Source organism: Haliaeetus leucocephalus, unplaced genomic scaffold, assembly GCF_000737465.1.
Source record: "Haliaeetus leucocephalus isolate CR32 unplaced genomic scaffold, Haliaeetus_leucocephalus-4.0 Scaffold696, whole genome shotgun sequence".
NCBI lineage: Eukaryota > Metazoa > Chordata > Aves > Accipitriformes > Accipitridae > Haliaeetus > Haliaeetus leucocephalus.
In genome coordinates, this window is record NW_010973132.1 from 3,662,697 (window position 1) to 3,683,572 (window position 20,876).

The window sequence follows — 20,876 nt, forward strand, 5'->3', positions numbered from 1 at the left end:
ATGAATATTTATGTTAAATTCTTATTAAACATGTATTTCTCCATGTGAAATACAGAGAAAACCAACGTATTTCCTTCTCTCTTCTTCTCAGTCTTTTTCAAAATTATTATTATTTTTTAGAACACACAGCTCACTAGAGTATTGTAAGAGTTAAAATCAAGAGACATTACAGAACCTTAGCCAAAAGCATACCCTTAAAAGGGGTAGTTGGATGCCTTGTTGTTTCAGGTTTCTCTTAGTGCATTCATTCTGTTCTGCATTCAGACCAGTTCTGTAGTTGTGGTCATTTATAATCATTAATCTAGCTCATTGATATTGTAATGGGCTCCAAACATTCTCTGTGGAGCTTACATGCTCCACTGCATTTCCTTCTAAATAACTAATGATGACTTCTTCAGTCTTGTCATTAACCAGATTACCTTCCTCCAGCCAGTTCTCTTATTGATTTGTTTGGTTTGAGATTCGTTTTCTTCTTAAGTTTTTACACTCATAAAAGATACTCAGTATCAGTGTGTTTGAGAGCATTTTACATGACTGAACAACACTGCCCAAGCATAGGTCCAGATACTGCAATACTTATTTTTATGAATAGAGGCTTTAACTGTTGACTCGGAGACTTCTAAAAACAATGTCTTTTCCTTTCAGACTGTTTTTCTCAACATTATAATTTGTGAAAGAAAAACGGAGAAAACTAGCCAACAGTCTCGGTGCTTGGGATTATACTGCATAGCCTGTACATAACCCTATATATAAATATCCTGTGCAGTAAAGTCAGAGAATGGCCAGGACTATGAATGGCTTTCAGTTCTTGGAAGATTCATGTTTAAGTCAGGTAGTCAGATTGTTCCAGGTGAACACAAGTGCACAGAGAAAGATGGACTAGACCATTCAGTGCTTTGTAGATCACAACCAGCTTGAGTTTCAACCACAGTGAGTTGACTGCTTTGCGTAATTGCATACTGGTGTCACTTTTGGTGGCATGTGGGATTCTCCATTCTTCACGAGCCCAAACTTGTCTCTTTCATGGTTGGGTTCCTGATGGACACGTTTCAGAGAAGCAGTATCAGGGTGCCTGCTGTGATGACAGCTGTTGGTGAAGGTGCAGTTAACTGTTCAAAACTTTGCAGTGGATTATTTAAGAGTCAATGCAGAGCAGGGATAGGGGGAGACACACAAGGCTATCCTTGATCGTGATCTAAATTATGCTAAAATGTTTTGTCTCTTCCATGGGGTGTTTGTAGCAACTGCGCTGTTCCTTGAAAGCCTCTTCCAAACCAGTCATTAAAAGAGGAAAGTCCAAAACATTTTTGTTTCATTCATTGTTCTGAGAAAATTGTTGACTTCATGCTTTTACATACCACGTTGATACCTGATTCTACTGGAACTTTCCTTGGTGTTTCCTGGAAAGGTCAGGCTAGAAAGAAGCTGGAAGTCAAGGAGATCACTGATCTGAGATTGCTACAGCAATCTGCAGCATTTCCATAGTTCATTGTATGTCTTTCTTAACCTCTACCTCCTTTTCTTTTTAGGTCAGTGTCGTAGCTTTCTTCTGCGCCCTGACCCTGTGTGCATGACACAGATGAGCTGTCTGCCAGCTAACTGTATTTCCTGGGGCTCCCAAAGCAGAAAGGAAATACCAAACAGTAACTGAAGACTGTGGGCCTCTTCAGGCCATAGTTCCATTATTGTCACTAGACCTAGTACATATCTGAGGGAGGAGGGGTTGTATGTAAGGTCCTGTATTGCATGAGATGCAGCTGCATACCACCTGCCCATTTACTCTGCCCATCTTGTGATGCATAGCTATGAATTCTTTAGTTGTTTTGAAGATCTTAAGCTTAATGACAACTTGTTTTCTTGAATAGAGGCTGATCCACATCTTGTGTAAAGATTACTGCTGCTGTTCGAGAGCTTGGGCAAATGTTGATGGTCCCCTCCAGTGAAGTGTTGTCGGCATTTCTGTACTTCACTATTAAGTTTGCTGTGGGTCCTGTTTCAAGTGGTTGAGCAGTCTGCCCCCCAGATGGCCAGAACTCCAACAGGAATGTTTGCTCCTTATTGTTTACAAGACCAACTAGCTCTGGCATTGGACTGATTATTTTTTCAATGAGTGACTGAAAACTCCTCAAAGCGAGGAAAAATCAACTGTTGAACAAGATAAGGTAGAAGCAGTCTAAATCTATTAGTTTACCTATTGCTTGGAAGACCTGCTAGTTACATCTTTAGTGACATTACAGTGAAAGGAAAAAATAGTGTCATAGTCGACACATACAAAGAATGTCAAATGTCACAGTATTTCAGTTATAAATTACTCTCATTCTGAAATTGTACCTTATTTCTAGCTTTCTAGTTTATCTGTCTTAAGAGCCAGTTTTGTGTTGTGTTGTTTTTGTTTGGTTTTGCTATGCCTGTATTTGGTAGATTAAGATTAAAGTGCCTCTTATTATCTGATTTCATCTCCCTTGTAGCTACCTACAGACTGAGGATTACCAGGGGTGATCTCTGCTGTTCCACAGGCTTACAATTACCCAAGAATATATACAGTGTATTTATAATTACACTTCAGATGCTAGGACATTCGTAACATTTTTTTACTTGGCTTTTTAATGCTTCTGAAGCATGAGGGGAAGTCATACACTTTCATACTGTAGTCCACAAAACTAGCCTCTTTGTTTGCTTCAGGCCTATGTCCTTTGAATAAGGCTAAATGTCCTTTTGGATCATACTCAATGAGCCGAGTGTATCTTTAGGATATGTGTTTCAGAATATGCACAGAATTATCTTCGCAAATGTTAAAGAAAGCTGCATGGAGAAAATTGGGTGTCCATGTAGTAAATAAAGTGTAAGCCACTATTTGGTTGCTGTAGTCAATAATGTACTCGAAAATTTAAACCAGGCTCTTTTGTTTGTCATCTTCTGTCTTCTGCTTCTGGAAATACTGACAGAAGTTGTGGCTGCTTCTCCTTTCTTATTGTTTGCTGTTCTTGCACTTCAGGAACTCTGAATTCTTTAAGCTCCAACTTCATTCAAAGTCCCATCCTATAGTTAAAACAAGAAATTTCAGAGTTAACATTGTCTTTAGTGTTGCATTAAGTATAGTGTTAAGGTTCCCAAAGTAGGTAGAAAGTTCAGACTTGACTCATGTTTCAGGCTGTCTGGATTCAGGAATACCACACTGCATCAGTTAAACTCTTCCATTATTGGAATGTTTTCTTTACAACAATGAGTGCTGAGAACTTAGTTTCTAATGAAAGTTTAAATTTTTCAGTTTGTGGATGTGCCATGCTAGCCACATAAGCACGCCAGATGATAGCCTTGGACTGTACCTTTGGCACAGCTTATCCTGCCCCGAGTAACATTCACTCAAAGCTGAAGTAATGCTGCCACATGAAACGTTTGATACTGAAGGATAATTATGGGGAATTTGAAAGGGACTAGAGGAAGATTAAAGTTTGTATAAAGAGCAAGATTCCGGTTTTTGGATATAAAATTGGAGCAGTTCTGTATAAATTCATTTTTTGTTTTTGTTAATCTGGAAAGTAGTTTATTGATAAAAGGACTCAAGATCGAAGGGCAGAAAAAACACATCACCTAGTGGATTTTACTCTTTAAAAAACCTTTAGCTCACTCAAAATATGGTGCTACTGGAGCTTTGCCCATAATAAGCCTGCTTTTCAGTGAATTTACTGTTCATATGAACTGTCCAGATTCCCTCCAGAACAAATGAGTTCATTCTTCACATCAGCTGCAGCTGAATCTTTTCCTTCTTACCTGAGTGCCTCAAAACTAGCTTTCTGTTCAACCACAGTGCTAATCCCCTCTAACTGTTCTCTCTTGCAGCACTCCCCCAACAAATCTTTTTAGGTTAGTCTGCTTAGCTCTCCTCTATATTTGTCCTGTGTCTGACACAGGTTGTTCCAGGCAAATCTCACTAAATCTCTCTGTCACTCTTTGCTTTTTCTCATCGTAAGCTAGGTCTTTCTACCTGTTGTCAACAGGAGCCACTTAGATAAGTCTGCTGTTTGCAGCCATGCTCCTTTTATATATAGAGTGCAAAACATCTCGTTTGTGAAGACAACTTGCCTGCAGCAGCACCCTTACATCTGGCAGGATTTTGCTAGTATTCTCGTAGGCCAGGAGAGGCAATCCAGGGAGCAGCCAGTGCTGCAGGTACCCTCCTGGAAGACCCCCCCCCAAAGCCAAACTCTAGCAACTCTGCATCCTTCAGTTGCCCTGTCTGCTTTTGCTGTCATGTCAGACACAAAGTCTTCTGGGGTCCTTTCCTGAGGATGCCCTGGGATCCCTTCTGGGAGGACCTGAACGTTGTCAGTAGAAAGAGTAGATGGGATTTGTGAGTAACATGAACTCATCTGCCTGCTTGGATAGTAAGGATGCCAAAAGTTCTGTCTTAAGAGTGTGTCTGATAACAGAGTGTTCACAAACCGTCTTAGCAGGTATGGTGCAAGTACAGCCAGTAAAGCTGAACCTGCTTTTAATTAGGAGGATCATTAATCCTATGACAATGCCTTGCATACATCCTGGGCTTTAAGAATTAAAACATCTTAAGCAGGGAATTACCTGAGCCTATCTAGCAGTTTATCTCTGCTGAGGAGGGGAGGTTCTGCTCTCCTCCACCTTCTCTCTTCCCTGCACCTGGCCATGCTCTTACACAGCTTGCTTTGCATGAGCTTTCATCAGATATTTGTGAGAGTCAGTTCGATTCACTAGCCCTGGAAAAAAGTTGAATTTTCTTAGCAAGGGGCCTGCTGAGTGCTAGAGCTGGTACAAGGCGTGGTTCAGAACCACATGGCCAGCAGCAAGTGAGGGGAAAGGAAAGAAGAGAGAAAGGAGACCTGCCCCTTTCAGCAGGAGTGAGGTTTTTAGATTGGCTTAGCTGCTTGTTGGACTTCACCATCAGGAAGGCAGAGATAATGCATCCAGTTATTAAAACTAAGAAAATACTTTTTTTTTAAATTAGTATCTAATGAGATTGAGCCAGATATTGGTACAAAGCCACATAGTCTTTTAAAGCTACTTATGTCCAAGACTCCATGTAAAGCACAGATGCTTAAGTTGATCCATGAAACAGATTTGACCATTACCCTCTTTAAACTATTCACTAGAAAACCTTCCTTTAAAAAATTAAGCTGGTTTTGAGCTAACCTGGCAGAAATCTTCGGCTTCTAGTACGTTTTCCTGTCGCTTAAAAGTAACAGGTGGGTCTCTCTCAGTTTTCTTCTGATTTTCCTACGCTCTTAGGACAATTTGCTAATGATTGTGGGAGCTGTGTGTACACTTCAAGAGCAGAATGAATCCTGCTATACATGTCTTACATGAACATGCTTATACAACTGCAAGGGAAAGTGTGTGAGTGCTTATTCTTTATTGTTTAGTTTAGTTTTATTTAACCTTCCATCTCAAATTATGGGGATAATTACATGACCTTGTTGTTTTGCTTTTTGTTTGTTTGAAAAATAAGGAAAATCAATTTTTTAAATTAGACAAATGCACGTTCTGGATCTGGTTTCTGTTTATTTTATATCTCTTCTTGTCAGTGGAAAAAGCTAATTACTCAAAGAAGCAGCCCTTGAATGTTTTTGTTTCTTATTTAAACAACTATTCTCTCAAGTAACAGGAACAGATTTTTTTCATGATAGGTCATAAAATCTCTCAGTGCAAAATTTTATAAAAAATTAATTGAAAAGAAAGAAAACATTTTTATTTTTTAGAGTAGAAAGTGTTACGAGGAAGAAATGGGTTTTTTACACAGCTGTATATTGCTGTTTAGGTCCTACGCATGGATTAATTTTCCTAGAATTCTTCATTTTCTGTTTGTTATTAGCAGTAGTTATACAGAGGAAATTGGGCTATAGGTATCTGGTGAACAAGGCATGTGCAGAACATAGCCTATTAGCCAGATGTGGCTTGTGAAGTTGCAGTATTACCAATACTCATGTTTATATTCAGTTTTTTGTAACATCGCCACTCCTATAGACAGCACAAGAACACCTAGACTTTTATTTTTAGGGGCTTTTGTTTGGTTTTCCTCTTTTCTACAAGGTTGCAAGCTTGCATGGGTATAGAGAGAATCCTATGGATGTGTTACTTATACCAGAAACATTAAAAAACTAAAGGCCAGGAAAGGCTCTCCCAACACTTAAAAAAACGTATTATTTATTAGGCTGTTCTCTGTTATATTTCCAGGAAGACTGATTTACAGCTCTATGACTTTCTGACTCTTGAATGGCTTCATGAGTGTGGTAGAAAAGAAACCTGTGGAAATTGTGTGTCCTACCATAATCCAAAGGGAAAGGCTACGTTGCCCAGGGCTCCAGCCTGCTTGGATAGTGGTTGTACATGAAAGATGATGGGAATAGGGAACTTTAATGTATATTAATCAAGGCAATCCTTGTGTTTCTGGGAAGTTACTAATGTGACTTTTTGGGGCAGATTTCATACACCAACTGCAGTAAATATTCTCCTACTGCTTTGGGCATATTTATAGCTGTCACGGTGTTGTGACAGCATTGTAGATAGCTACTTCTATCTACAGCAGCCTAGATACAGCAGCGATGACTGCAATTCAGGCTAAGTCCTAAATATTTATTGGCTTCCTGGGCAGATTTTACGGCCTTCACTGAGCTCCACGCTTCTGTGGCTAGGCTGCTGTTGGTATGAAACATAACTAGTTTAAAGATAGCTCAGGTGTGTCTACACTTCACTCACGACACTGACAGCCGCATAAACACATCATTTAGCATTCGTAGAGTTTGCATCACTTTGGGTCAGATGCCATCTGTCAGCCACATACAAGCCAGAAACGAAGCTGGTAAAAACAATATGTGTTTTAAAAGCCAGGGAAATATGAAGCAGCTGCCTTTATGTTTCTCAAAGGTAGGCCATTTTTATCCAGAAAGCAGCGTTTGTTTTCTAAGATTGTACCACATGGACAAACTTCTTTCTCCACTATGCCTCTGAAACACGAGGAAGAGTCTGCCTCAGGCACTGAAAGACAATAAACTACTCACAGACAGTGAGATCTGTAGGGAAGAGTCCGGATTTTGCCAGTGGCACAGTAGCAGCAGCAGTACAGGCTGGGCAGGAGTTTGAAGACCAGTACAGCAAAAATTGTGACTGAACAGTTAAAGTACTTCCAGTGCAATATACCATACCACTTCACTTTTCTGTACTTATTCTATTAAGCCTCCCAGCTCCTTCTTAGTGTACTGCTGTTTTAAAATCACTTTGGAATTTGTTATTACCTGCTTTGCAGTGGAAGAGCAAAGCATTATGTTCAGCTGTAAATGAACATGTTAACATGCAGATTGCAATCTCTCTCCATTCTTAAGCACGTGGTATGACCTGAGTTTGTTCCACTGTGAGAGCATAGTAAAGTGCATATAGCTCACTGCCCTGTGCTTTTGGGGGTCAGATTTAAACTCTCCGTGATGTACTTCATTTGTTACTGGAACTTGAGATCCAGTAATTTGTGGTAGCAACCAAAGTAGCAGTTGTGGATTCCAGTTTTCACTCATTCTGACTGGTACCTTCCTTCTTTTCTTTCTTTCTTCATCATGCAGCATTGAACACTATTTACTCAGCTGTGGCTTGGAGACAGGAAGGAGCAATGTGGTCATGCACCAAAACTGCCCTTGTTTATTCCAAGCAGCTCTTGGCAGACAATATGGTACATGGGCAAATGTAATTTTCTGCATGGTCTTCACTGACCTTGCTGTAGGGAATAGAAAAATAATCATGACAGCAAACTGTAGACACCTCCTAAGGTCTGTGGTGATCCCCCTTCCCGTGTAATAGGTACCCATCTGTAGTCTGAGATTGATATGATTTATTGGTTAGGCACCTGGGGTGTCTATAGGCTGAGTTGTGTTACAGCCTAAAAGAGTCTGCCTGCATACTTCAGTGACTAATTTGGTGCCGTTTCTCCAGGCATAAGAAGCAAAGGGCTTCTTTCTTTAGAGAAGGAACTTCTCTGCACCGCTTCAACTTTGGGTGCAGTTCCCATCTAAATAGACCATTTGCTCAAAGACTGAAACCGTAATTAATTCCACTTTTACTGAAAATGAAATTCATCCTCTGATGTGCTTGTCGGAGAGGATCTCTGCCACCTTTTCCCAAAGTCTTTTTGAGCAGACTTCTGCTTTTGTTCTCTGTTGTTTCGTTGTTTTGTGATGGAGGAGTAAGGATGATGCTGTGACTAGGTATGAAGAGGGAGGAGAAAAAGACAGCGTAAATTATTATAAGTTTTAAAAGTATGTTATTTCCAGCGAGTAAGAGATTTATGCCTCAAAACTAATGCTTGCTTAGGGCCCAGTTATCCTCTCAAGCTGCTTTTGTCTAGCAACCTGACAGGGACTGCAAACAAAGTGCAACTTTCTCAGGAAACCTCATCCTTCAGAAAAAACCTTAAACTCCTTCACCTTCAGGGGGAGAAGAGAGGAGGCTAAGATTCAGAATTAATGAAAAGGGGCTTCGCTGATGAAAGTGAGCAGATTATCCTCCTAGAGCCCATCTGTTCTGAATGCATGAGGGATGCTTTGTACATTGCTGGACATCACACTGTGAAAATCCAAAGGGGATCAAAGCAGAGCAACAGATATGACTGGGCTAGGTAGGGAGGGATGTAGAGGGCAAGATAAACAGATTTAAATTTAAATAAATATAGTTAAATAGATTAAACAAGATATAGTATGAAGAAAGGGTTATTATAATGATCTGTTGACAAATGAAAGGAAAAAATAATGGAGAGCAAGAGGTATAAGGATGCATAAATAGGAATTTGAACTTCAGCAAAAAAAAAATGTAAATTGAGTATTTCATAAAGCTTCCAAATGGTGTGACTCATTCTGACCAACATGTAGACTTTTTAGACAAAGATTGGAAGTTTGATGCCTAGCGTTATTCAAAGCTAGATTTAGAAAGCTTTGAAGAGTAGTTGTAAGAGGTCCATACTGTCCTCTTCAATTATGAGAAAGTGTCTGTTTCAAAAGAGCCGTTCTATGCCCAACTTCTCTGTTTTCCTGTAACCTGCTTCCTATGCTGAGCCTGTTGAAGATGATTTTATGGAACTTGCATGTACCTTACACGATCAGATAAGTTTTCTTAAGAACTTAGGACCAAAATCTCTACTGCTGTAAATGACTGTTGATCTAACAAAATTACAGAGAAGATGTTCTTTCCTCTTCGCTCCTCACATAGTGTCATGAAATAGTGAGCTGAAAATTCACTTAAAAATACACATCTTCCTGCTCATCATAACTGGGACTTTTTCAATAATATCCTTTTGCAGTTATACATAAAACTTGGTGATACTTTCCTTGATGACATTCAAGGAACTGATTAGCTAACATTGCAGGAGAAAACCCCACCATTCCACTGGATACCATCATTAACCCAAGCTGAGATACACTGACTGAAGGACCAAGGTCTTCTATATCTGCAATAGAGAGCAGCCTCTGATTTGTGTTTTAGTAAGAAATGACAATACAAAAAAGTTACAGATGCCCTCCCAGACATCTGTAATTTCAGTGCAGCCACAGAAATTTAATTCAGCTCAGCATTCTATTTTTGGAAGAAGAGAGATTCTGATGTATTTATCCTTACAGTAGAATAGGTTGCACAAATCCCTGCAATGATATTGTAGTTCTGCACAGGCTGGGACTTCCTTGTGTTTATAGCAGTTTTCTGACTGCAGGGTTGGCTTTTCCAGGCAGAGCAAAATCACCTTTTCATAGCATGACCCGAAACCTAAGGTCCTCCCAAGAGCAGTGCAAAGTATAGTACTCTAGAGAGTGTCTATAATGGATGTCAGAGAGTCTGACAAAAGTGGTTTTCAGCTATAGGGTTTCCTCAACTGAAAAGAAAAATAGTAGCGCTCTCCTCTCTTTCCTCCACTTCCCTGGCTAATAATGTAGGTAAACGACAGGTCTGTAACTTGATTTTGGTGACAGTCCTCCTGCAGTATTTCTTTAGTCAGCATTGAAAATATTAGTTTGGCTGGGTTGGATGTCACAGTGAAATGTTCCTTTGATACTGCATACCTGCCTCTTGAAACATCTGACAAAGGTGTAACATCTTCCTTTTCTCGCGCTTTTGACAAACTTCCAGGCTTTGAGGAGTTGTGGAGCTATGGAGAAGTTGTGGCTATCATCTTGGACAAGGTTGATTATTTGGATGGGAGCCTAAAGAAGGCTAAGATGTGTCTGTGGCAAAAGAACTCATGCTTTGTACTTCAGTCCTAATGGATGTGCCCTTTGGATCCCCTCCCTGACTACTGCTTGGCTCTACTTCCACCCCTGGCACTTTCTTCCATGCTTTGCATTCTTCTGTGTATAGAAGTACTGCAAAATTGCTGCTGTTCAGCTAGTCTTCTCCTTAACTCCAGTCCACAGCCTTTTGGACTATGAACATACAATCATATAGGGCTTTTTGACATCGGTATGTTTCCATTCCCTTGGGATCCTATAAGCTTCCCTAAAAGTCACCTCTTTTAGACTCTTTCTGCTGAACCACAGAGGCCCTTCTTGACCAATCTTTCACAAAGCTGCTCTCTTAAAACATGAATCATTTGATTGGTTTTCTTGTGTTTTTTGGATCTTCGTTCTGCGCTTCCTATAATACAGTGACCAGATTTGTACACGTTATTCCAAAAGAGACCATCCAGCTGCCTTACCAAATGCTAAAGTAATAACGTCTGTGGTTTATACTCTGTAGCCTTCCATACACAACCCAAAAACCTTGTTTGCCTTTGTTACTGCTGCCAGATGTTCTGTGGATGGTTTTCAGGCGTATTGTGGTGAATGTCACCATGCCAGTGAATTTCAGCAAATTTAAGCAACTTTGAAATGATTCTTTTTTCCACATGGTTATATTCAAGTCAAACCAAACTGTGTTCTCACTTGAAACTGCCCTGTTTTGGTTACCTCTTTTTCACACTGAATCACTACCTCTTCACCAGTTTCTGTGCAGGATTCTCTCCAATCACTACCTGTTACCAGTTTCTCTGCAGGAGCCTCTTCAGTAGGATTTCCCCTTTATCAGGCCTCTTTCTGATTGTCTTTGCTGGAAACTCCATCTGAAGAGCCCAGCTGTGAGGGTCTAGGGAGCAGTTATATTGTCATTAGTACCCAGTCTACTTGAATTGAGAGTAGAAGGGAATATGAGGGTTTTTTCCTAGAGAGGAAGCAAGGGGAGGGAACAGCCTGTAAAAGAATTACAATGTTCTCACCTCTCTTTTCCTGCAGACTTGCTGACAGCACAGGAATACCACTGCCTGCTGCAGCTGCTCTGCCCTGACTTCCCAATGGAACTCACTCAGAAGGCAGCAAGGTGGGTCCTCATCCTCTCTTTTAAGGCAAGATCAGTCCTACACTTATGGGCTTAGGAATTAGATCTGTGGGTAAAGGTATGGACAAGGACTTAATCTTTTAAGATTTTGGGGAAAAGAGATACCATGTTTTGAGGTTAAGAACAGGGTGTTTTTCTAGCAATGAGAAGGAGTGTATATTTAAGATATACAGGGACTGAAATACCAGTGCAGAATGCTGCTGCTGGCTCTACATTCAGAAGATGAGTTGCATATAAAAGAATGTTAGCCAATGTGTTTTTAACTGATATGATTTAAAACTTTATTTCAGATACTCTTTACCATCTTTAAAATGTGTTCCCCCTTGCCTCAGCTTCCTATGGTTGATCATGTTTAAAAGGTACTAAGCTCTGAAGGACTGCCAGTGTTTTAAAGTATGTTAGCTAAGAACATGGTAGCTAATCTGTTTGAAATTTTATTTTAATCTAGACAAGGCCTAAAGCAGATAGATGGCTCAGGGCACTGATAATGTGATACAGAATTTTTTAGTGATAGTGCTTGCTGGTTCCAGTCCAGCCCAGGCAGTTGATTATTAACTATCTGATAGTGAAAATGTAATAAGGTATATGCATCTGTTGGGGTGAGGGTCAGTTCAGTTCTCAGTAGGAGTGCGTGCACACACGCATATATAATCACAGCAAGGTTACTGAATAAATGCTGTCATTTCTAGCCATCTCAGCAGAGGGGGCATGGAAATTTAACTTTATTCGTGGACCTAGATATGGCATTTGGAAACAGGATCCTGACACATGATCAGGGTATTAGCTGCTGCCTATGTTGTTCATGGCCTAAATAATGAAACAGTCCTCATTTTCTACTTGTCATTCTGTTATCTTTCTTTAGCATCGGAGTCCCATGAAAATTATATTAAGAAAGAAAAGTGGAGAAGAGAAGTGTTATCCATCTGCTAGTACTTCCACTTGGCTGATTCTCTGAATTCTTCCCTGGCTCCTATATGCTGCTATCCGAATTGAACTGCAGCTAAAGCTGTGTTGGTCCAATTAAAACTAAAAGTTGAGCACCACTTTCCCCTCTAGCTCTTCAGTGGGCCTTAGGGGCTCCAGAAGGTACAGCTGCTTGGCCTCCAATGCCAGACTAAGAAAGAATGCTAACCCTGTAGCAGGGATGTATCTGCTGCTTCCTTTCAGGGATGTACAGAAGCACCAGTCCCATGCGCTGGTGTGTATTTCATAAGGTTCCAGCTGAGCTGAACAGGAATTTGTGATGGTGCATGAAAGGAGACTGCAGCATATCTACACGTTATGATGTTTGTGTCAAGGAATTTAATCCACAAGGCTGTTGTGAACTAGAGGCCCCATTCAGGGGCCCACTGCACTGTTGTGCCTGTGCCGTAGAGACAGACAAGCCGGCTTTGGGAGCAGGTGTTGGAGAGAAATGAGATCTCTGTCAGAGGCACCCAGGCTCAGGTGGGGATGACCTCACTCCTACTTTTGGCTGGCTAGAGATTTACTTACACATTGCTATTATTCTGTTACAAGCTAATCTAGTAGGAACAATTTTAATAAAACTTGTCGTATTTCTAAACCATCTTTCTCTTTCCTTCCAACTGTTGCTTGCTCTCTTGTCTTTTTTCTGGTCTACGCTTCCCATTGTCCTGCTTGGTCTCTGCCAGTTAGAAAGGTGAACTCTGCAGGCTGTCTTCCGGCACCAGTTGATTGAGTCCTTGCAAAGCATGAATGTCACATGCAAACCTACTGACATTGTTCCTCCTTCAGTCTGCACACCCGCAACAGTTTTGTTGCTAATTTGCTTGGGAAAGGAATTAAATAAAGTAGCGGCGGGAACAGCCACAGCATTCACTGATAGAGCCAGGACCTGTGTAATTATTGGCACTCTTGGGAAGACAGCAGTTGTAGTTGTAGTCTCAGTGCTGCATGACTGGGATGATCTCACAGCACGGTGCACTCCTCTCGTCCAGGAGCTGTTGCTATGCACTGATAACAAACACTGGGAATAAGATCAGGAAATGTCAGAGCAGAAGAACAGAGGCTACTACTTTATAGGTTTTATTTGCATGACACCAGAGAGCTCCATTTTTCTGTTCCTGGTGCTACACAAATACAGAAGTCATACCCAAAAAAGAACCAGGCTATCTGTGTCTGAGATTTCTTGGATATTTTTTTTCTTCAAAGGGCTATAGCCATTAGCAGATTGAAGATTTTAATCTACAGGGATACCTTTGATCTTTGGAGACACCTCTTGGCTTTCTGAATCTTGAAATTGCAGAAGGACAGAAAATGAAGGGATTTTTCTGGTTTGATGCCATGATTTCAAGATCTGTACCTGAGCAATGACTATTCTTTTGTAATAGAAACACAGGGAACTCGCTGCCCACATTTGAGTAGTGAGAGCTGAGTAGTTCACAGCTCCTATGCTGTTTTATGTGGTATGGGAGCTCGTGTTGCACTGACCAGTGCTAATGGAAGTGGGGCTTGCAAGTCTGTCCCCTTGTTGTTAAAAGATTGCCTGAGAGTGCAGATCTTGCCCTTTTTGTGTGTTCTGCTTGTTTTTGCCTCCATATATCAGTAAACAAACCAAGTCCCTGAAGACTCTTTTGAGCCAGCCTGGCCTTAAGACAGATTGTGTCAGTTAGCCTTTAATGGTAGCAGAGAACAGTAAAAGTCCTTTCAACTTGCCTGGTCTAGAGTTTGTCCTGGGGACATCCTGTCTAGTCTGGGTTTCTGAGATTTTAACCACAATTGGTAGATCATAAAGTTTCCCCATTGGCACAGTAGCAAGGCTTTCCTGCCAGCCAAACCCACTTGAACCCTGAAAGACCACTACACCCTTTACCAGAGTCCTTCAAGTGTAGGCATCTTTCTTCAGTCCTTTCCAAAGTTTCTCCTTGATTTTCATTATTCATTGAGTGCCGACTACGAACTTTGTAAATATGTCTGTACTCCTGAGGGCTTAAAGTCTAATTTGGACAAGAAAGAATGAATAAAGAATCCTTGAAATATCAGCTACCTGATGAACTCTTTTGAGTTGCAGTTCAGACTTTGAGATTTCATCCTCAGTTTTGGTCCTGCTGTCTGGGTTACAGTCCATGGCTAGGATTCTCTCCTCACCAGATACTTCAGGGAAGAGGTGCAGATATGTTGCGTATGATGCTCTCCCAGCTTTCCTGACTGCTCAGTCAGCTGGCTGTGGGGGGAAATAGCCAGCTGCAGTCAATCTCCTCATAAATTATTGTATTGGATTTAAAGACTTCTCAACATTTCCGGAGTGCTGACTCCTAGGCCAAGTGGAGTCAGTAACCCAGCACCAGAGTGCACCTGCTTCTATTTAGATGCTCCTCCATCACATATGTGCCATACAGTCTTCCTTAGAGGCTCCTTTCTGTCTTTAACAGGAAGAAATGTCCAGCAAATTCTCAGACCTCTGCCTACTTCCTCATGCTCTCCTCTAAGTAAGAGACCGAGACTTGGTGCTGCAGAGCACAGCCATTGACCATAGCTTCAGACTGAACAAATGAAATGAATTGATTGTCATGAAGGTGATGTAACATTGTCTCTCTGCATAACAAATATATTAAAAAACCCTCCACTGTTGTTCTCCTGCATCTCCAGGATGGAGAAATGCACTGGCAAACACTTCAGAGCTTGTGCTTTGAGGGTGTCTGGGAGGCAGACCATCATTTCCAAGGAGGGAGTGCAGCTCATCAGCGATATGGCCCATTGCATTTCCAGTGCTTAAATAGTGGTTGGAAACGCCAGTGGCTGAGCAGTATTGCCTGAGAGATGAAGATGCTTTGCCTGCCAGCTTCAAAGCCGTTTCCTTGATGTGGCCACTGACAATCTCAGTAACATGCTTATTAGTAAGAATTAAGAACTGAAGCTACTGCTTCTTTAGACAGGAGGAGGAGGAGGAGGCTTCTGGAACATAATAAATAAATCAGAAGCACTTTGACATCTTCAAAGGGTTTTGTTTTAAATACAGGCTTTTCTCCTGGGGACCCTCTTAGCCCCAGTCTTTCTTCTTTGAGATAATTAATTCAAGCTGCTCTACATGTTTGATTTTGCCACAGTGAACAGAACTGGTCTGAGTGGCAGGGAATTCTTGCAAGATCCTATAACTCTTCTAGGTCAGCCTCCCACACAGCTCCCTGGAATCTTTTACATGAGACAGAACAGTGTTTCCCCAGCAATGTGTTTAGACCATTGATGCTGCAGGAGTTGGTCCACAGATTGCATTTGGCCCCGAATTCAAAAGGGTCCTACTAGATGACCCATACTTTGGCTATAATGAACTGGTAATCCTTCTCATATGACCTGATATGCCAGATACTGACTGTATGGGGTCATATGGGGTTGAAAAGAAGTACCAACTACCTTCCTTTAGCATCATCAGAATACTCTGTTTTTTCCCATCAAAGTGGAGTGTTTCCTTCTGTTTTCCAGTCTGAGCTGTCATTGATCAGCTCAAGTTTGATTTTCCCCACTTCAGAGACTGACCTTTTCATCCTCATGTAGTGGCAGTGACCAAAGCATTGTTTTTGTTTTCATTTTTATGAATGCTTTTTCCCTAACTTATTTCTGAAATCCAGAATTTTTTCCTGAAAGGAGGAGTTGGACTTTGCTATCACTTATACTTCATCTTTATGGCCTGTGGCTGATACTTCCCATATTCATGAAGTATGCTTCAAAATAGGGATGCATGTAGCTCCCTACATGCACCTGGGGCTTAGCAGAGAGAAAGAAGACTTTGTCCCTGACCCAAGAAGTCTTCAGTTTCTGTGAAATTTGACCTCTTAGTCAAATGATAGACTTGATAGATATGAATAGAGACCAATTCATTCATCGGGAAGGGAGGATAGGATGTTCACAGGGTGTAATTAAAAAGCTGATTGTTGTTGCAATGTTATTTCCTCTGTAGTCAAGTGGAGTTTGTTTGAGTATAGATTGGGAATTAATACTTCTTGTTATCCTTATGAATCTGAAAATATCCCAGATTGATGAACTTTGGTATACAGAGGAATAGCATAAGTCTCGTTCTGCTTACACCGGTTTAATACTCGTGTAACTGTCTGTGGCACAGTTCCTCTTTGTATAGCCATGTGAACCAGCCTTGCAGTTTTTATGCCAGTGTTCATTCCATCGTGTCCACCAGGCTTTGAATGCTTGACATCCATGTCATACTGCTCTGTTCACACTGTAGCTGAAGTGTGTGATAGCACTGACATTCAGGATCTTCTCCTTGCTGCAGGTTCTCAGGCTGCCTTCATTTGATTTTCGGGTGTCCACATCCATACAGCAGTGGATATTCCTATTCTTCTCTCCTAACCTCTTATACTGGGGACAAGCCACTAGCAATCCCCAGTTGTATATAGCTCACTAGCTGTACTTTCTCTAGATCTGGGGTTCCTGGTTACAGATTTTATTTCTTTTGTAGATGCTAAACTGTTTCTCTCATCTTATCCTAGGATTGTGCTGATGGATGATGCTATGGATTGCCTGATGTCTTTTTCTGATTTCCTCTTTGCTTTCCAGATCCAGTTCTACTACTCAGGTAAATGCTGGGAAGCTGATGATTTCACCCACTAGTATAGCATTACAACTTTACAGCTTCCCAATCCGTGCACTTTTTTGAAACTTGTAAGGATATGGGTTTTCACAGAAAATATATAAATAACGGAATCTACTGATGACAGGCATTACTGATGCCAAGAGATAGGAGGTTTCATAAAAATGTTCCAAATTTTTGTGAATAACAAGATACCTGTAACTGTTATGGCTTATGCACATATTTATTTTAGCCTTCAGACATAAATTTCCAGCTTTATCTAGAGTATGTTAGCACCTAACAATTAACTTTTACTAGGAACATTTTTTTTCCTTTCCTTAATACAGCATTTCTGCCTCTAAAGTATTGGTCGCTGCTGGAGACAGGATAAGATGCTTAATGGTTGGACTCGATGATCTTGAAGGTCTTTTCCAACTTAAATGATTCTATGATTCTAAGAAAAGCCCACCAGCTGCTGCCTTGAAAGGAAAAGATTCTGGACAAATGGATGCAATTCTTCCCCTAATACTCACCCAACTATGAGCTGGTTTCAGCTCAAAGTGTTTCTGACCTGGGTATGTGGGTGATGGTTTCCATGAGTTTAAGAACCCCCAGTGGACTCCTCTCCCAAGAACTTCTCCAGCCTCCCCTTGAAGACACATAAACTTGTAACCTCCACAACACATTTTGGCAAGGAGTTGCACAGGTGTGGCACCTGTCCCATGAAGAACCACCTCTCTTGTTTGATTTGAGAGCCCCTAGTTGGAAGGGAAAGTGAACAGTTAATCCCCATCTACCTTCTTCATATTGTTGGTCATTTATCATATTCTACTCCTCTCCCCCAGTTTGAGTTTTAACTAGATGGGGTACTTCTTTTAAAATTCTTGACAGGAAGAGTACAAATCAAATCATATTAGTTTGTGTGTGTGTATTTACATATGCTCACCCATACATATACATCTGTAAAAATCTCCAGGGAATATCTTTAAACTAAAGTTCACGAGACAAGGGGGAGAAATTTGGATAAGGATTCAGGTGCTTGTTCTGTACAGGGAGACTGCTTTAAAATACATTGGCCTGTTTGTCCTAGCCCCCTTAAAATGTGGTTGAGGAAAGGGAATCTCATTCAGCGAACTGCTTAAGTGGGCAAAAAGAGGGAAGCATTTCCTTTATCAAAGTTAGATGTGCTCCCAGGCAGTGGGGACTACTGGGGTGCCAATTACTCATCTCCCAACAGAGAGCACTTTCTAAAGGCAACATAAGCTCGTGGATTTCTGTCCTCTCGCACTTAAATAGCTCCCTCTGATGGACATAGCTCACAATTGGCCTTGACCAGGCAAAAGGGGCTAGGTTTGGATACTGGGAGACACTGGCTAGAAGCTGTGGTGGAGCAAAGTCTGTGGTCAGAGAGCAGATTTGGGTGGCCTGCTGATCTGATCCAACCTGTCAGTTTCCATCTTTATAGCAGTTAAGAGTCAGCTGCTATCCCTAATACAAAAATCTCTTTTTCTCAGTACTTCTCTGTATGTACTCTCCCTGTAACTCCCCTGTGCATATCGCAATGTTATCCATGACAATTCATCAGAGAAAAACAGTTCCAAATGGTGATTTTGGGTTGGGCAGAACCAGGCTTGTAATGCCTTTAGCCAGGGCCAGAAAATGTGTTTGGAAAGTTTTCTCCGATATAACAAATGTTTCCACAGAGCTGCAGAACCTCAGCACAGCCTCAGGGCCTGTTGACATCCTGCCTTTCCTCTCCACCAGCCTCACACACAGCATTACACTTCCATTCACTCGGGACTTAAATGCCACTGGAGTCCTCACAAGCCCGCCCTTGTGTACACACACTCAAACGTCCCATCCCTCTCCTGTTCACCCAGGCACAATGCACACACGCAGCCTGTCATACGCTCTCCCACCAACCCACACACATGCAAACCACTCCAAATGGAATCTAGATTTGTCAACTGCTGACCACATCCCTAAACAAACTTGTTTAAAATTAGACTCCTGCAGTAAACAGTGGGTAGTATGAGGAGCCTGGGGAGAGGCTTTCTGCCAACTCTAGCCCTGGCCTGCCCTGGCCCTTCCTCTGGATCCCATGTTATATTTACTTTGGAGCAACACAGAGACAAGCTGGGATACAGCCTGGAGCCCTGACTAACTTGCTCCCTTTCCTCCTGTTGTCCTAGTTTGTTCCCAACTTGGATGAGTACTTAATCAATGGCAAGAGATTGAGAAGGAAAACTTTTCAGACTTTGCAAACTAGTTTTGTGTTCGACATTAATTTTGACGCTCCACTGTTTTATCCTTGTGCTAGCTAGCCTCTGTTCCCTTGAGAAGAATCTTGTTCAACAGAGTGAGTGGCCTCCCATAATCATCCTGACAGGAAGAAGCCAGCAACTTATATGGAAATGGCTGTTTATGCCTGCATAATATCTGATCTGAATATGCAGGATGCTGTAGTGTTGTGCTTATTTCCTGCTGGTGCTGTGTACAACACAGAGCAGGGAATGACAGTTTAATCCCAGGTCTGGTAGGTCAGGAGGATGCTTTGCTGGTTATAGCCCTGAGTTTTAAGTCACTTTCTGTTTTTTCAGAATTCCTGGAAAGCGTGGCTGCCATTTATCAAGATCTGCTGGCTGGTAAGAATCCAAATACTGTGATTGTGCCAACGTCATCCTCTGGGCAACATCGGCAGCGCCAACCCCAAAATGACTGCAGCCCACTGGATGGGGTGGAGGCATCTCTCTTCTATCAGTGCCTAGAGTCCTTGTGTGACAGATCAAAATACAGGTACGAACAGAATCCAAAACACAGATTTGAAGTCTGTGTCTTTGGAGACCCTTTGTAAGGTTGGAGCTGTGAAGAAATATAGGACTTTGAACAAGCTGTAGCTCCCAAATAGATCTCACGGGAGAAGTATGAAGGGCAAGATCATAGCAGAACTGCTTTAACCAAAGGAGAGAAACAATTTCATGGACCTAAGAAACATGGGATTTGAACTGATTCTTGAAGTAATGAATTGATTAGGGTCTCTGCTTTCCTTCTCACTTCTGCATTGGCACTTTCATCAAGGAGAGGTCTATCTACCATCATGAGTTAACTAGAGGAGATAAACAAGTGCAGTTGTGTTCTGGGATGTTGAAGCATAGGAAAGGCCCACTGGGGTGGATGGAGTTTGAAGCCTTAATACCTCGACAAGATCACACTGCTAGCCTGTACCCGAGTCTGTGTAGGAGCTGGTCTCCAGTTACAGATCCCAGGCACGAGACTAGCCTTAGTTCAGCAGGGGATGGAGCAATACCAGACCTTACTGTATAGCTTTGACAGACACTTTCTTCATAGTTTCTTGCACGTAGCGAGCACATGGCCTGCTAGAAGGTCATGGGCTAGATCCACAAAAAGACAGGACACAAGTTCCGCCTGATTCCTGCTTTAGGTGCCTCAATCCAAATTTGTGATCCACAAAATGACTGCTGAACTGCTGTCCAGTACTATAGATATCTAAGCATGGAGATGCCAGGTTGTTTTGTTCTTTTAAATAACAAAAGCTCTACATTCCCTGTATGTCCTGAGAGCTTCAGATGGGAAGGATACTGTGAGCCCATCTGGTAGGTCCTGCTCTGCACAGCACTGTGGGGGGAGCCATTCCCAGCCTTTCATCCAGTAGCTCAATACTCAGGCAGGCTTTGGTAACCACCTTTGCCTGAGGGATCACCAGCCCACACGCACATCTCCCAGGGGTGCCACTACACCATGGACTGTTCAACACTTCCTCTTTATGAGGCAGTTTTATTTTGCATGAAATCCTTTAAGAAGTATTAGGCAAGAGCAAGAATCACTATGATGATACTGCTTAGAAGTCAGGGCCAGGGGTTAAGGTGAGTGTAGAAGGGGACATGTCAATTTAGTCACCACCTAAATACTGTTTTCTGACATATTTAGGCTATCATTGGAGAGGTTTTCC

The 20,876-nt window shown here is 41.6% G+C and overlaps 1 protein-coding gene across 2 annotated transcripts in view; it reads left to right on the plus strand.

Annotated features, from left to right (window-relative positions):
- LOC104839693 (chromosome unknown open reading frame, human C11orf49) overlaps window positions 1-20,876 on the plus strand; it is an 86,028-nt gene that overhangs the window by 59,731 nt on the left and 5,421 nt on the right. For both annotated transcript variants that reach the window (XM_010580127.1, XM_010580128.1), the window contains exons 4-6: window positions 11,262-11,346; window positions 16,827-16,912; window positions 19,507-19,702. In XM_010580127.1, coding sequence (XP_010578429.1) covers window positions 11,262-11,346; window positions 16,827-16,912; window positions 19,507-19,702 — 367 coding nt within the window. The remainder of the gene's footprint in view (window positions 1-11,261; window positions 11,347-16,826; window positions 16,913-19,506; window positions 19,703-20,876) is intronic.